The 16,053-nt window shown below is 41.2% G+C and overlaps 1 protein-coding gene and 1 long non-coding RNA gene across 8 annotated transcripts in view; one reads left to right on the plus strand and one right to left on the minus strand.

The window, feature by feature from the left end:
• The window catches only part of LOC103459086 (SLIT-ROBO Rho GTPase-activating protein 1-like), a 28,630-nt gene that overhangs the window by 2,910 nt on the left and 9,667 nt on the right, over nt 1–16,053 (minus strand). For 2 of the 5 annotated variants that reach the window (XR_001776210.2, XM_017302808.2), the window contains exons 4-22: nt 15,862–15,969; nt 13,215–13,277; nt 12,842–13,039; nt 12,642–12,770; nt 12,272–12,493; nt 11,985–12,086; nt 10,369–10,566; nt 9,712–9,796; nt 9,608–9,635; nt 9,438–9,471; nt 8,783–8,843; nt 8,256–8,333; nt 8,032–8,166; nt 6,617–6,722; nt 5,953–6,177; nt 4,434–4,513; nt 3,775–3,979; nt 1,839–1,970; nt 97–430 (exon numbers count right to left, since the gene is read on the minus strand). Coding sequence is in view for 4 of the 5 variants with exons in the window: in XM_017302808.2 (XP_017158297.1) it covers nt 97–430; nt 1,839–1,970; nt 3,775–3,979; nt 4,434–4,513; nt 5,953–6,177; nt 6,617–6,722; nt 8,032–8,166; nt 8,256–8,333; nt 8,783–8,843; nt 9,438–9,471; nt 9,608–9,635; nt 9,712–9,796; nt 10,369–10,566; nt 11,985–12,086; nt 12,272–12,493; nt 12,642–12,770; nt 12,842–13,039; nt 13,215–13,277; nt 15,862–15,969 (2,523 nt within the window). In the remaining variant the exon portion in view is untranslated. The remainder of the gene's footprint in view (nt 1–96; nt 431–1,838; nt 1,971–3,774; nt 3,980–4,433; nt 4,514–5,952; nt 6,178–6,616; nt 6,723–8,031; nt 8,167–8,255; nt 8,334–8,782; nt 8,844–9,437; nt 9,472–9,607; nt 9,636–9,711; nt 9,797–10,368; nt 10,567–11,984; nt 12,087–12,271; nt 12,494–12,641; nt 12,771–12,841; nt 13,040–13,214; nt 13,278–15,861; nt 15,970–16,053) is intronic. The other 3 variants (XM_017302811.2, XM_008400320.3, XM_017302810.2) reach the window with 3 other exon arrangements.
• LOC103459085 (uncharacterized) lies at nt 3,974–16,004 on the plus strand. 3 transcript variants are annotated; one of them, XR_014086025.1, is made up of 6 exons: nt 3,974–4,667; nt 6,448–6,883; nt 8,270–8,376; nt 12,006–12,127; nt 12,261–12,442; nt 15,871–16,004. It is a non-coding gene; the product is annotated as an uncharacterized LOC103459085 (long non-coding RNA). The 3 variants fall into 3 exon arrangements; XR_014086024.1 differs by lacking the exon at nt 15,871–16,004 and having other exon boundaries at nt 3,974–5,189; nt 12,261–12,348; XR_014086023.1 differs by lacking the exon at nt 15,871–16,004 and having other exon boundaries at nt 8,244–8,376; nt 12,261–12,348.

Here is a 16,053-nt window from a genome sequence, read left to right on the forward strand (position 1 = left end):
AATGAAATGTGATGTTGCCATTTTGTCAGGTTAGCAATCAGTATTTAGTGTTGTAGGTATGTGCGTTGGGGTCGGTGGTACCAGTGGCACCAGTACCTGGGCCAGCGTCTCGGCGTCCATCACTCTGGATCGCAGCGAGTCGCTGAAGCTGTGCTGCCCGCTGCTGGAGCGCCGTATGGGCGTGTCCTCCGGCCTCCGCAGCGAGTCGTGACGGCTCACCGTCATGGTGACGGCGGCGGAGCGGCGCCGGCGCTCCGGGCTGTCGAGGGGCGGGGTCATGCCCTGGCCCCGCCCCAGGAGGAGATCTCTGGGGCTGAAGTGACCCGTCACGGGCGGAGAGCTCCGCTCCATCACGCCGCCGTTGCCATGGTTATCGTTGGAGCGACAGAGAGGGCGGCGGAAGAGGCCGTCGGTTCGTTTCCTCCTGTGGCTGTCATCAGGAAATTACAGAGGTAACTTTACTTAAAAACTCTTTGTGAATATTTAATTCAAGTTTCTAATAATGACAATAGAACATTAGCGTTTAATTGCATCAACCATTTCTGCTGACATTCTGGTTCTATTGCTTCCATCTTTTTGCAAATTTTTAGATTTTTAAGTTATTTTTTGTTCTGCCACATTTGGCCTAAAAGCGTCTCAGTGCTGCCCTCTTTGGGTTGAAAAGGGGCTACTGCCGTTAATTCATGTTTACGTCACTCTGATCGCATCGCTAAATTCATCAATCGACTTTTGAAGAAAAAGTTGCTGCCAGGTCTGAAAAGTCGCTAAATTTAGCGACAAAGTGGATAAATTGGCAACGGTTGTTTTCCTTGTTCTGTACTCAAACGTAACCACGCCCCTTATTGTCTCTAGACTCCGCCCACTTCTGGGTTTTCCAAAAGGGGGCGGAGTTTTCTGCCAAGATAAATTAATAAAATTTTTGATCTTTGAAAATTAAAGTTTTTTTTAACCAGTGAACTCCGCCCAGAGTAGTTATCTTGTTATAAAGACGTGTTTTACAGTTTGTACTTATTTTGCTTTTGAACTCATCTCAACTGTTTGACGGATTAGCAAAGCTAGGCTAAGGCTTTAATTACGACAATGAAGTCGAAATGATAAAAGAATAAAATGTTAATGTTGCCAGAAGTTGGAATATTAGTAAAGTAGTAAGTTTATGAACTCCAACACAAAAAATAAATGAGAAATGTTGAGAGTTTTGTGAAGTTTTGCTTTGGTGTTGGTTTTACAGATGAGGAAATATTTAATCTATTAACAAATCAGCAGGACTTTCAAATGACTCTAGAAGCTTTTTCCTCTTTAAAACATTCTTTTTACTTTGCCAGTATTATGACTATTTAATTCACTTAATTACAAAAAGTGTTTTAGCCTGGCATTGTTTAATTAACAACAGGGAAGATTGAAATAAAAGCTACTTTTTGAAAAAGAAAAAAGAAAAGAAAATTGTCATTTATTTTTCAAAAAAGGAAGCAAGAAAAAGTTGCATCTGGTATAAAAAAAACATCTGAGTTTTTATTTCTAAGCCGTATCATCCGCCCTGTTTCATAGATAATAATTATTTCTTAAGCAGAGTTCAGATTAGAAATAGTTCATCTCGTTCTTCTCTCTAGCAAAAAGTTTTTATAAAGCATAAAAAAAAAATTAAAGGAAGTTATAATCATGCAAATCTGCTTATTTTGAAGCCAGTTAACATAAAAACCTCAGTTTTTATGCATAGCCGCCATTTTTTCCATGTGATTTTTGGTTTCTCAGGATGTGAGGTGAGAGGAGGAAACGTGGCAGGAAGCAGCAGATCTGCAGGTGTTTACAGGTGAGACAGGAAGCGGGTTTCGGTGTCGGACCTGTTGAAGTTCTCCGGCGGCCTGATGTCGGTCGGGGAGCTCAGCTCGCTGCGGGACCGCTTGTCCTCGGTGCTGCTGCTCCCCCCATCGCTGTCGGCTTTCTGGCTGAGCGTATCGGACATGGCGTCCGCCCTAAAGACACAGAGCACGACTCAGTCGGGACAAATCGCTGCCGAGGCAACAAAACGCTCCGATCATCAATGAAGTGATCAATAGCAGAGAGGCGAGAGACTCCCCGAGTCCAATTAGTCTGTTAATCAACAGGGAGAAGATCCAGTTAGAAACAAATCCACTGAAATCCATCAGAGCAGATCGTCAATTAACCACACACTAATTACTGTTTCATTATAAAACAGGCTGGAGAGAAAAAACTTCAAAAAACTGATAATTATTTTAAACAGAAAAAAGCATGTAGAAATCACTGAGTTGATGCCATTATTTCAACAATAATAATAAAAAAACTAGTAAACCTAAAATAGAACGTTAAAGAAAATATACATTCATTTTAATAATTTGTTTAAATTAATATTTTAAACTGATTATTTCTATATTTCCATAGGTAATTAGATAATTAGTAGTTAATTAGTCATAGACTCAGACTTACTGAATTGTTATTGTACAAACCCAAAACATTTAATTTCTTAACAAAATGTCAAACAGTCAATTTTAGATTAAATTTAAATGGTAATAAATTTATTTATTTTTCGTAATTTCTGGTTCAAAAAATTTAAATTTGGCAATTTAGGAACTTCAGAAAGAAAAATAAAACGGATTAAATAAAGATTTTTTTTTTTATGAAATAATTATATTAAATAATATAACAAATAACATATATTAATGTTGCTTTAATTTAATATGAAAATGTTTAAAAAATTTGAATCAAAGGAAAGATTAAATTTAACTGAAAAAATGAGAGATAATAGACTGAACTCAGTTAGAAATAAATCAAGTCTGGAGTCAAAATAAAAAAACTGATTAAATTTACCAGGAGGAATAAATTACAATTTCTTAGATTTGGTGTGAAAATAGATAAAATTTAATTAAAAATTAACCAATATTGAAATTTAAAAAATGAAAAGAAATCAGATTAAATTCAATAGAAAAAATACTAAAACAAAACAAATTAAACTGAATAAAATACTTAAGTAGATCAACTAAAATAAGATACAATTACATAGTTATTTAATAAAACTAAAACATAGCATGCATATTATGTTTCTGATGTATTTTCAATTTATATTCATATGTTGAAATATGTGTTATGGTTTCTCAATTTATTACATCTACACACAAAAATACAAAAGAATTAAAACAAAAACATGAAATGTGACGCATTAATTTTGTTATGCTAATCATCCATATTTAGGGTATTCTTTAGGTCACGGGTCAAACTCAAGGCCTGGGGGCCAAATTTGGCCCCACATAGTTTTTTATGGCCCTCTAGACAGGCACATAAATAAAGCCTTCAAAATTACGGTTGTGTGCCTAAATATTATTTTATCAATTAAAGCGTTTTTTTCTCCCAAATTACATCAACGTGAAAAAAGTTTCATGTTTATCTTTAAGAATGATCCATCAAATGCAGAAACATCTATTTATTCATATTTTAACAGTTTAATATGTAGGTTTATTGATAAATGTTGCCACAACTGGTCCTTTGAGTATATTCGTGATCTTAATGTGGCCTGAAATAAAAATGAGTTCCACAGCCCTGCTTTAGGTAATGGCTATATGATATGAGTAAATATATATTCTAAAATATTCACAATGTTTGCTTTATAGCTTCATAATAATAAAAATAACAATAAATAACAGTTATGCATTGAAATGTGAATAAATTATTCAATCAACTGAAATTACATGTTAAATAAAAAATCTGTTTTTGAGTTCTAAAACATTTTAAGAAGTGATATTGTAATGTCGGACGTGTACAAACCATTTGGGACTGTTCACTCGCCTGTCCTTCACCACGACGTACTGATGAGGCACCAGGCCGCGGCTGCCGTTCAGCCGGCCCTCCCACCAGTCGTGCGACGCGCGCTGGAACAGCTGCAGCGACGCGCCCTTCTTGAAGGACAGCTCGCGGCCGGACCGGCCCACGTAGTCGAACCGGGCCACCGCCTCCACGGCCTCGCCCTCTGCTGGGGAGAGACCAGGTGAGACACGGGGGTGAGGCCGACGGCATTCCAACAAGATGGAGGGCTGCGGAGCGGGAGTTGAGAACGAGGGACTGTGGCGTCTCCATGGCTGCTGTTACCACGGCAACCATCTCTCCACGAGGAGATAGAAAGATGGGCGTGTAATGCTGCGTTCCAGTTGTCCTCGGAACTTGGAAATTCCGACTTCCCAGTCAGAAAAATCAACTCTTAAGTCTGATTTCCCACTGGGAAACTGAGAGCAACTTTGACTACCCCCGGTTACGACTTATAAGGACGGCTTCGCGTTTCAATATGGCCGCTCCTCGCATAAAGACTTAAATATTCATAACCGTCGCCACGTTTAAGTTCCGAATTCTTAACTAGAACCCTGTTACTTCGGGTTTAACTTCCCATGCAACTGGAACGCAGCATGCGAAGGTCAGGGGTCAGCGCGTACCCTCGTCGCTGGTCTGGGTCTCGGTACCGGCGTCCGGCTCGGTCTCCTCCAAGGCCCCAGGCTCGCTGAACGGACTCTCGCTGCAAGGAGATGAAGAGGAGGGAGAGGATCAGGCAGCGAAGCAGACTGACAAACCGTCCATTCAGCGCGGGAACAAAGGGAGGAGGACGCGTGCACAGCAGGAGGCGAGGCGCTCCACAGAACCCGACAGGATGTCAGGATTTACTCAGGGTGGTGAGGAAGAGAAACCCTCGTTCCTGCCAAACTAGCTGACAAGTAACATCTCTGTCGCCCTCACAGCATGTTAAGCGTATCTCCCCAGCACTGCTTCCATACTCATCAACTAACATCTTATTTTATATGTTGTGAAGTAAGGCTGGGCACTAAATAACTAACAATATATATCGCGATAGATACGTGGTTAATATTAATAGAAAATACTTCGATAGAATGTTAATTTTTTTTTACTGAACTCCGAGTTAGAACCGCACAGCATTCTGGGGGATGTAGGCTTAATACCTAGTTTACGCGGCAAGATTTTTATATCCCAACCAGTTTCCCCTTTCCAACAATCTTAAGACGCCATAATTATCGAGATGGTTCTAAATATAAACTTAAGCTATATCCCTTGCGTATGCAGGGTGTTTAGAGTGCCTGGTCCGCTCTTAAGGGCGTCGGGTGTCCACAAATTACCGCCATTGCTTCTTCCTAGTCGGCCATGTTTGTTCAGGTTTCCCGTCTGACGTCTGAACGATGGTGAGTGGAACTTGTTCGTGTTTGGCGTTTGGCTCGATTCTACAAACTGTAGGACCAAACCCGTTATATCCAACATTTCTTATCGTCATTTGTGTGTTCAGGTTTCGAAAATCGACCGACAATTCAAAATCTTGACCTTTGAACCAGGTATTAGCCGCTTAACCTCTGACGGGCTAGCTAACTCGCCCTTTGGTTACCTAGCAACAACCTGTTGAGTGAAGGGAGAAAATAATGAGACTGGATTAACCAGGAAAGGTCACATCACCAGTTTGGCAGTATTTCAGATATTTAAAGGGAAAAAAATATTAACTGATATAAAACCCTTTTGTTAAGTTTCAGTCTTATGTAGGCCTGTCACAGCAATACATGTCTCTGAACAATAAATTGTCCCAGTAAATACTTCAATAAACGATAGTAATTATTGCAAATTAACATTTTGAGACCAGTTTCAAGTCATATATTGATAATGGCACAATAATACAAATTATCCTCTGAAAGGTCAATAAAAACTTTAATTTTCTAAAAAAAAAAAAAATGGAACTGGAAGATATTACAAACACCCAAAGTGAAACAACAGCCAAAAACACTAAATAAAATAGGGGCGGGGAACCACCCTTGCAACAGAAACCATAAATAAAATGGATTATGATGTTTCTGTAAATAATATTGCCCTTCAGCAGAATGGAAATTAGAGAACTCATCTACTTTGAGGTTAATCTGAATAGAAAAGGAAACATTAAATAAAATGTGAGGCCGGTCTCACCAGTACTGGTCGCCGGTCATGCACTTCTCATAAACCGGGCCTGGAAGCTCCTTGATGTCGGGAAAGATGTTGTCGTGGTGCAGGATGACCGTTTTGATGACCTCATTGACGTGCGCCTGGCAGGCCACCTGGTCCAGCGTGTCGGGCGTCGGCAGGAGGGTGGGGCCGTACACGATGGCCAGGTTCCCGGCGTCCATCATGTTCTCATCGCTGTACTGGGAGAGGCTGGCGGAGAAAGGAGGAACATTTTTCTTAGTAAATTGGAACAAACCTTTGGTCTCTTGAGTCAAAAGTATTGACACAAGAAAAAAAACAAGCAAATCATTTCCACAAGCTAATAAATATAAAGATTCCCACATTGTCCCTTTAAATGATAATAAAAAAACAGACTGGTAATTGTTTTTAAATGTATTACTAAAGCTTTGTACATTGCCTATTTTTATATCTTTGAGCTGACATACTGACACAGTCCTGAATGCCTTTCCTCTTCATCAGAACCCCAATTAATGCAGCGGGAACATCACACCTGCATGTCACACTTCCTGCCTCTCCATCCCTCGCTGTGCTTTCGTTCTATATTCATCCGAGAGGCGGCAGAACCAAACTGACGACTAGAGAGGCTTGTGTTCTCTCAGAGGGGAAGAATGAGGCGGCAGACACTCACTGGTTGAGGAAGGCGAACAGGTAGCGCATCACCACCAGCGTGGCCCTCGGGACGCCCAGCAGGATCTTCCTGATGCACTGAGCTCTCTCATACAGGTTTTCCATCCCTGCAGCAGGAAACAGAGAGACGTCTCCAGGCTTCATTTGAAGGGAAAAACTTCAGAGGCAAGCGGACATGAGATGGTTAAACTCCCTCACTTTTCCTCCAGTTTTGCTCAAAAACGGAATCTGAGCATTCAGTGAGACTGATTGCAGTGCATATATTTATGTAAGCGAACCATAATTGATGTTCTGTGCATTTAAATCACAAACTTTCACTCAATACATATTCTGGCTTATTGCGCTTTACTCTGATAAACTCTTGCTCCTCATGTTTGGAAACCCAGGATGGCCAAAAACATGCAACATTTTATGTGTATTTCAGATTAAAATATGTTTTTAACATGCTAACCGCTGTGTTCACAACTTAAAGGTGATCTATTATGCTTCCTTGCAGAGTTTAGGATAAGTTTCTGGGCTGTACAAAACATGTTCATTAAATTTTTTGCACAAAATCATTTTTAGATTATGAGATTTTAGCTGTTTGAGGGCCTCTTCTCACTTTAAATCCAAATAAGCAGCTGCTGGCCACGCCCTCCAACTCAACTTTTACACTTGCAGATGAAAATGGTTACAAATAGATGCGCAATTATACAACCATATGCCTTTGAAAAGCAGAAGTGGAGCCTCCTGCACAACCAACAAGAATGCAGCAAGTGGTTTCTGGCTGCTGAGTCAACAACAAAACACTTGTCTTTTCCAGCAGCCATTGTGCAGCGGTAAAACCAGCTGACCAAGCGTGCTAGATCTCAGCTTGAGTTGCTAGGCAACAGACGGAACTCTTCTAGGGTTGCTAGGTGATCTGTGGCGTTACATTCTGAAGGTTTTTGAAACAGTTCCTTTTCCTTCACCAGAAATCATTAATGTATTGCCAATTCTTATTTTAAGAGCTTTGGTTGTTTTTGGGAGCAGTTGAGGCCCAAATGGAAGAACTAAAAACATGCAAAATGTGAATTTTCCATAATAGATCCCCTTTAAAGCCAACCACATACGGTGGGTTTTTGTCTAATGAAAGTATTCGTTGGATGAAAAAAGAAACAAAACACTGAAGAAAATAAAAAGACTACATAATTAAATTTTGTAGTCTTAGGATAGTAATATAGTTAATATAAAGCTAAGCATACAAATATGTTTCCGTTTTGCATTTCTGGTTGTATTTCAACATTTTTTGAGCTGCTATGGCGTGAAAAATATCTGACAGTTGTGAAAAGCTTTTGTTTGGCACTGCAAACAGGAAACAAAGCGGACGAAATGTCGAGGGAAGCTGAGAGTCCGGGCCGGAGGTAAACGCGTTCAGGCGGCGCCGTCGGCACTCACGGACGCAGGAAATGAGGTCGTTGAACCTGTCCTTTGGAAACAGAGGGTTCTCCAAACCCCTGAAGTACAGCTTCAACACGCCGGCCACAGAGTTGATGTCGTGGTTGTTCTCCTCGTCTATGAGCGGGTCGTTACCTGGGCAACCAGCAGAAGCGGCGTCATCGCCTGACAGTTTTACAGCTTACCAGTCATGTGACCCTCTGACCTCACAGGTGACCTCTCACCTCTCTCGAAGCAGTTCTTGATGTCGTTGACCTCGACCTGTGAGCCTGAAACCCGGAAGATGCCCTGATGCTGAAGACCTGAGGAAAACATCTGGGTTTGACTGGAAGCTGCATTACACAGGTAAGTCTAACATAAACATCAGGGGGCTTAAAGTGCGGTTCGGGGGCCATTCTTGGCCCTTGGAACAGTTTTCTGTGACCCATTGACCATAATTAAAGGCTAGTGCAGCACAAGAAATTGATGCAGATGGACACGATTTGTAATTTTTCCAAAATGGGAATTGTTAGGTACAAACATCAAGTTCACAAACATCAAGCTGTCTCTACTTAGAAAAAAGACTTTGCACACCCGTTGATTTAACTCAACAAAATACAGCAAATATTCCCAAAAAAAAAACATTTCCAGGCCAAAACAACCAACTTAGAAAAAAGTGTGATTCATAAAACTCGTATAAACTGAGTATTGAAGTCGCAACAAAATAAATGTGAAGAGAAAATAAACATCCAAGCTAAAAACTGAGACGTACCGTGTAGATTGATGTAGCGGATGCAGCTTTCCACTAGCAGCGGTATGGCTTTAGTTGAATCCTGTCAACACACCAAGACAGCAACTTAGAGAAAAATGTTTGCTTTCAATTCATTTAAATAAGAAAAGAGCAAAAGTACAAGAACCACATTGTTTCAACTGGAGGAGAAATCATCCAATCACAGAGAAGAAAGGTTATAACTAAGTTTAATAGTGCTGTTGTAGATATTAAATTATTTCAATTAAAAACTAGAATTAAAATGCTTTATTTTGCTGCAATTTTTTCTTTCACATAATTTTTTTACATTCTTTAAAATTGTATCAGTTGATGCAGACTGAAATGTAATGTTTTCTAATATTTATTAACCTCATAACACATAAGTGCTGAAAGCTTTGGGTAGCTTTAAAACCAAAGTACGGTTTCACCAAGCGCAGCGTCAAAGCTAATGCTAACACGTACTTTAATCTGTATGCCGATGACACTCTGCTTCATGTTTACATTTTTATTTTACGTAGCAGTCAGCTAAACGAGAAATATTGTGATTAAACTGTAGAAATGGGCAGATTTGGATGTTTTTAGAGGAATTCTCAAACGTTTTAGCTAATCACAGATGACTACAAGCAGAACCCGGCCGGCCCCTGACCCCGGTGTCTACCTGGTGCTTGCTATGGGAGTTCTTCCGCCCACGACTACGATGAGCAGCAAAAGGAGGAAGAAATGAAGAGAAAGAGGAGTTTCTCAGAGTTCACAGTAAAGTGGTGAAGGAAGCAAGACTAGGTTATTAACCTGAAGATGAAATGAGCATGAAATGACAAGAAGCCTCACCTGGTGGTCAGTAATTCAGATTTATATCCTGCAACAGGAAGAACAGAGAACATGTAAAAACGTGCAGATTATGGCGCGTGAGCCCTGGAAGACGTCGTTCTTACCCTCAGCTAAGGCTTTCTTTAAAATGTCGTGTTTGGCCTGAAGTTTAGAGATGAGATTGCTTCCCTCTAAATACTCGCGAAACTTCTGAGGATGGAAAAACAGACGCAGTTTATTTATCCCGGAGAAATCTGCCGTTTCTGCTGGAATAGAGCAGATACAGTGATTCACGGCGTAATTTAAATTTGGATTATTGAGCCTCATATTAGCTGAAAACTAAGCATTAATCTAAATAAATGAAAGCTGGAAAGCTAAATGTTTAGATTCTTAGCTAAATATTAACTTAGCAAGCAAAAATATTTAGCTCCAAATTAAATATTAACCTACCAGTCTAAATAAATCTAAATTTAATTTTGCTTTCATTTCCTAATTCTGACTTTAATTTCTGAATTTTTATTTTTTTTTTCTCAATCTCAGAGTTGTGACTTTAACCGGCCGTGTAAAATAATCTCTAAAGTCCGACACGTTCCTCCACTAAGTTCTCCTGCTGCACAACTCTCATCTTTGTCATTGCAGCAGATTAAGATGTGAATTTTTTTTCAGAATCTTAAAAATCCACGATAATCCGGACTGACGTGAGACAGGAAACACTTGTAATCTGGAAGGTGAACGACGTTTCAGTTCGCTGCGTTTCTGACGCTCTGCTGCCGTTTCCTCACATTGAAGTAGAAAAGCTCCGTCTCCTGCTGGTTGGCTCGTCTCTTGGCCAGACTGGGTTTGTTCAGGTATCCGTCCGACACGCTGGACTTGACGGACTCGGAGGACGGGCTGTGGGTGAAGCTCTGCGACACGTCGCAGTCGTCCAGCACCGTCATGTCCTGCAGCGTGGTCAGAGTCGCTCCCCACGTCTTTTTCACCTGAAGGAAACGCATTTTAAAGGTGCAGTGCTTCGACTTCCCTTCCAACCACAAACTCTAATGTGTTTCACTGGGTTTTTATGAGGTTGACCAGAAAGTGAGACGCTAATCTGTTAATTAAAATATCTGAAAAGTGTGGAGTGCCTTTATATTCAGCCTTCCTGAGTAAATCATAGAGTGCAAACTGCAGATTGAAATTTCTGCCTATTTTTTCATGTGGAAAATCTCAAGTTGGATTCACATCTGGACTTTGACTAGGCCACTCTGACACTTTCCACTCATTCAGGGTTGTTGCCCCGCTGGACGGTGGATCTCCAACCCAGACCCACCCAGGCTTGTGGAGTGCTTGAGTTGTTTTAATCTGGGTTGTTTTTCTGCTCGTTTTCAATCCATTTAATCTCAGAAAGTAACGTTTTCGTTGCTTGTTCAGCCATCGAACTGCTGCAGGTCTCAACATAAAGGATGAGCCGGGAGATTTACAGCAAAGTCTGATGACTTAAATGAAAACATAAAAACCAATTAGGGGACATTATTCTTTACACACTCTTCATATGCAGAGCGTGTGGCTGGTTTTACGGGCCTGTGATGATCGGGGCGTGGTTCTGAGTGTGCTGGGAGCTGCTGAGACGTGCAGATGCTGCTCATTAATCCCGACTCCTTCAGCATTTTCATGCCCTTCAGGCCGAGTTAACAGCTGCCCTCTGCGCTGCACAACAGCGGGGACACAGGCTGCAGCAGCAGCCAGTCGCTCTGCTTCATTTTGGGACGCTACATCTGCTACATTATCACCCAATTAAAACTGTATAAATTACCACGACTGAAGAAGTTCTGATGCAGAAAAACATGCGATCTGAGGGGTTTTCACCCAGTTTAGTGTTTTTATTTCACACTTTGAGCAAACAGCTGGAAAAATGCTCTGCAGGATTCATAGTCTCAACATAAATCCACTTATTTTCTGAAGTGTTTGCAGGTCAAATGGCCTAATCTGTTTGGATAAAAGTTTCAGGATTGTCCGTCTGCAACTCTGCGTAGTTTGGAAGCCATTTCTAAAAAAAAACATGGTGGCAAAAATGTGGATTATTTAACCTAACATAAAAGAAAAGTCATATTTTAACCATGTTAATTTATTTAGAAACATAGTTTAAGATACATATTTAGCTCCAAACTAAATATGTAGCTAGCAAACCACATAAGTATAATAGAAACTACATGTTTAGTTTAAAAACTACATATTTAGTTAGCTAAGTGTTTAGTTTGTAACATGTTGTATAATAAATCTCGTTATAAAGTAACTTTAGAGAGTTCCTTTAATGTAACTGGTGTCTGGTTGTTGGTGGGAAGCCTGTCCAGTGTGGTCGTTAATGTTTAGACAGATTTGAGATCTCTGACCGTCGACTGACTGCGTTTGTGAGTCTGACCTCTTCGTTCTCGATCTTCAGGGACGCCAGGCGGGTCTGGAGCTGAGTGAGGCGCAGCGACAGCTCAGCCTGGACCTGCGGCTGCGAGGCGATCTGGGTCGTCTGTCAAGAAGCGAAACGTCACCAAAACCGCAAATCCTCAGGTCATAATCCTGATTCTCTGGTTTACAGCTGCAGTAGCTATTTCTGTTTGTTGCCAATTATGGCAGGATTTGTCCTCCATAGATGAATACGTATAGAAAGAGACGACTCAGGAGTTTAGTTGTTATTTTTCAGACTGAACTCACTGTGTCGCCCATGTGCGCCTGGAATCCGAAGCGCTGCGGTGGGCAGAAGGCAGTGGGGTAGAGGCCCAGCAGGCGCTGCCTGTCGCGGGCCGGGTCCAGGTTCTCCACAGCCCCCTCCAGCACCTCCAGGCCCGCCCGCCTGGAGGCTTCAAGGCTCAGTTCGGCGGATAGGTAGGTCCTCAACGCCCGGCTCAGACTGGAGTGGTACCCTAAGTCACAGCACTGAGAAACAATCAAGGCCAAGTTTTAAATAGTCCTGCAAACTTATTTTGGGAAAATCGTTCTACATGTTTGAAGAAGACGCCGAGCGCGACTTCCTTCTTAACGAAATGTGGACCCTGAGTTGTGTTCACCAGACTGTTTGACTCACGTCAATAATGTCGGGCAGATCGTGGATGTAGTATTTAAACACGGAGGCGTTGGTCGCCTCCAGAGTCAGTAGATACTCATTTCTGGCTTTCAGAGTCTTCAGTTTGTTCTCCGAGTATTTCGCCTTCCTCTGAGAACAAAAGGAACAAAATATTAAACACGTGAATCCTTTCCTAGATCTACACTGACTCGTTAGCTCACCTTCTCTCTCATCTTCTCCATCTTGCGGGCGGCGTTGCGCCTCTGGTGGCGCTCCTCGATCCGCAGGCCGAACACGGGCTCCACGCCGCCGCCCGTCCCCGACACGCCCTTCACGCGGCCCTCCTGCCGCTCCGCCTCCCGCAGCTTGGCCTCCGCGCTGATCATCTCCGCGTTGTACATGTGATACGTCTTCATCACCTTGGTAACGGCAGCGGAAAGACAATTTGCACCTTCAGGTTTCAGTCGTATGGACGCAGAAATAAACGTTTTAATCAAGTTTTTTTACGTAATAAAAATCCTGTAACAGATTTTAAATCCACCGAGTGAATTTTAAAACATAAAGCTGTGAAACAGTGAAAATGTTTCTGTTCACCGTGTAAAGCTCGTTCAGGAGCTTCATGAGGTCGTCCTGCAGCTGCTGGAGGATTTCCTTACTCTGACACAAAAGAAGAAAAATATCAACAAAACGTCGTTTTCAGCCAAATTTACAAGCTTCGTTACGACACAGTCATCTAAAATACACCTGATATCCAGGATATTTACTAATCAATGTCTCATTGCAAGTAAGGATAAAAATAATTGTGTATCTGTATTTATGACGGCATGTAGATAGAAACAAAAATTAAGTCAAAATGTACTAGAAAAATTAAGGACATTTCTAAGTTTGAGATGCAGAAAACCTTCCAGACGTAAAAAATTAACTTTTTAAATTCATAAATTTCCTCTTTTGTTTTCAGGTAATCTCAACATTTCTGAGATTTTTGTCAGAAATATTCTACTCCGATATTGTTTCTATGACGCTAAAACATCAAACACATTTTATTAAAACGTGAGTTTTGTGTTTTTCTGTATGGAATTACATGAAGCAACAAAGATGGTGTTTTAAAAATTTAGAAGTAAAAATTCCTCCAAGGAATCTAATATTTTAGGAGAAAGTTAGTTGGAAGAGGATTATGGCAACTGGGAAAAAAACAAACATTTTAACTCAGAATTAAGACTTTAATTTCAGATTTATTACTTTCTTTTCTTAATATTCTGACTTTTTTCTCAAGATTTTTACTCTAATCCCAGAATTCTGACTTTAATTTCCGTATAATGAGTTTAATGTCTGAAGATTGAAGTCAGAAATCGGAGAAGATTTTTTATTTTTTTGTTTTTCCAGTGGCTCTAACTGTCTTCTGTAAACTACTGGACCATAAATCCAGTTTCAGGCTTACATTCTGAGTTTTTAGCCTCATTTTGTGGCCATATTCTGTTGTGTTAATGTCATTAATCATGAAAGAACATTTTGCAGAACATTTTCCCGCCTCTGCCTGGGTGAATCTGCTGTTCCTGTCTGAGCTCAGGCCTCTACATGTGTCCTTGTTGTCATTACTGCAGTAACAGAGTTGATTTTAATGAGAAGTAAAGTCTGCAGATCTCCGCTGGGCTGCTGCGGACTTTAACAAATTAAACACACGCTAACTTTAGCTCCCCGTGTTCATTATTAATCTGGCTTCCGGCTCGTCTTTTATTCATGCCAGCTAAAGTGCAGCGACTGCCAGCAGCTCTGAGCCGAGGACCTCCATCACATCCCGCGCCGCTCGGCGGACAGACGCCCAGCGGAGCCGGCCGCCCCGGTGGCCATGGCGACGCCGACAAGCCGCGCCCGCCGGGAACGGGATTCATCCATCCTGGGATTCAAGACGGTTTAGCATAATGCAATATTGATGCTGCCACATAACTGCTTCCCCAAACTGCTGGGCTGTTTAATGCATGAGTTCAGCTTCAATTATGAATGCGTTTGTTTGCGTGCGGTCAAATCCATTTCTTCATCTGATGCTGCTTCTGGCTCTCGGCGCTTACAGACCCTCTCAGATTATTTAAGGAAGTAAATATATTTATAGTAATGAAGTGCAGCAATCACTCAGTAGGACGTCATGCTTCAGATGCTTTGTTTGTAGATGCAACAAACCGAAAAGTCTAGAAAAAATAAAGTGCTGGGTCATATGGAGCCATAAGACAGAAAATAATTCCATCCATCCATTTTCTTTCACCCTTGTCCCTCAGTGAGGTCGGGAGGGTTGCTGGTGCCTCTCCAGCTGGCGTGCCGGGCGAGGGGCGGGGTCATCTGGACAGGTCGCCAGTCTGTCGCAGGGCAACACAAACACACAACCATGCACACACACACTCACACCTAGGGGCAATTTAGACAGACCAATTAACCTGACAGTCATGTTTTTGGACTGTGGGAGGAAACCGGAGTACCCGGAGAAAACCCACCATGCACAGGGAGAACATGGAGACTCCATGCAGAAAGACCGGGAATCGAACCCAGAACCTTCTTGCTGCAAGGCAACAGCTCTACCAACTGTGCCACTGAGCAGAAAATAATACAATTTGAATATATAGAAATATCTATGGTTTTCTGCAAAGGATGGAGTGAGCGCTTTTACTTTCCTCAAAGATCCCGTGGAAATCTATGGAAGCCCATTTGTGCCACTCTGATGAAGAAATAAAAGTTGTGTGATTTAGTCATTATACTTCATTAATATTATAATAATAATAATAATGCAGGTTTGCCTCTGGGTTTTTTCATATGAACCCCATAAAACTGAAGAGGATGGTTTTCTGCTCATCCACCATAAACCTTTGCTCCTTTGAAAACGACCCAAACACTGGAAATGTCTACAACAAGTTAAACCGTATCGTCAAGGCCACCATTGGTGATGTTTGTGAGCATAAAGTTACTCTGGTAAGAAATTACGGGGCTTTTATTATACACGTGGAAATTTCATGTTTCAAAAGTCCAAAGTTTTTTACTTTTGGAAATTTTCTGAGCTTGACAAGTCAAAAGCTTTGACATCTCAACCCCAGAAATGAATTTACTCCTTTTTTTCTCTCTTCAATGACCATAATATAATGTCGTACAGTCACTTCTCTGATGGGTTTGAATTTTTTTTTTTTTAAAGAAAATTCTAAATTTTTCAAATAGTTATTTTTTATATATTTTTATGTATTATTTTTCCTACAGCACTCACCCTTTTCAGGAGCCGAGCTGAATCCTCGCTGATGTGCGTCAGACGGCTGATGACGTTGTTCAGGTAGAGGTCACTGAGGGTGGCGTGGTCTTTGCTCTCCCTCCTCACCTTAAAAAATAAAAACAAATCATGGTTGAAATGACTGAGCGTTTCTCCGTGTCTCTGAGTTTCCTTTGGAAAACACGTTAGCTC

Source organism: Poecilia reticulata, chromosome 23 (genome assembly GCF_904066995.2).
Source record: "Poecilia reticulata chromosome 23, P_reticulata-male-v2, whole genome shotgun sequence".
Taxonomy (NCBI): Eukaryota; Metazoa; Chordata; class Actinopteri; order Cyprinodontiformes; family Poeciliidae; genus Poecilia; species Poecilia reticulata.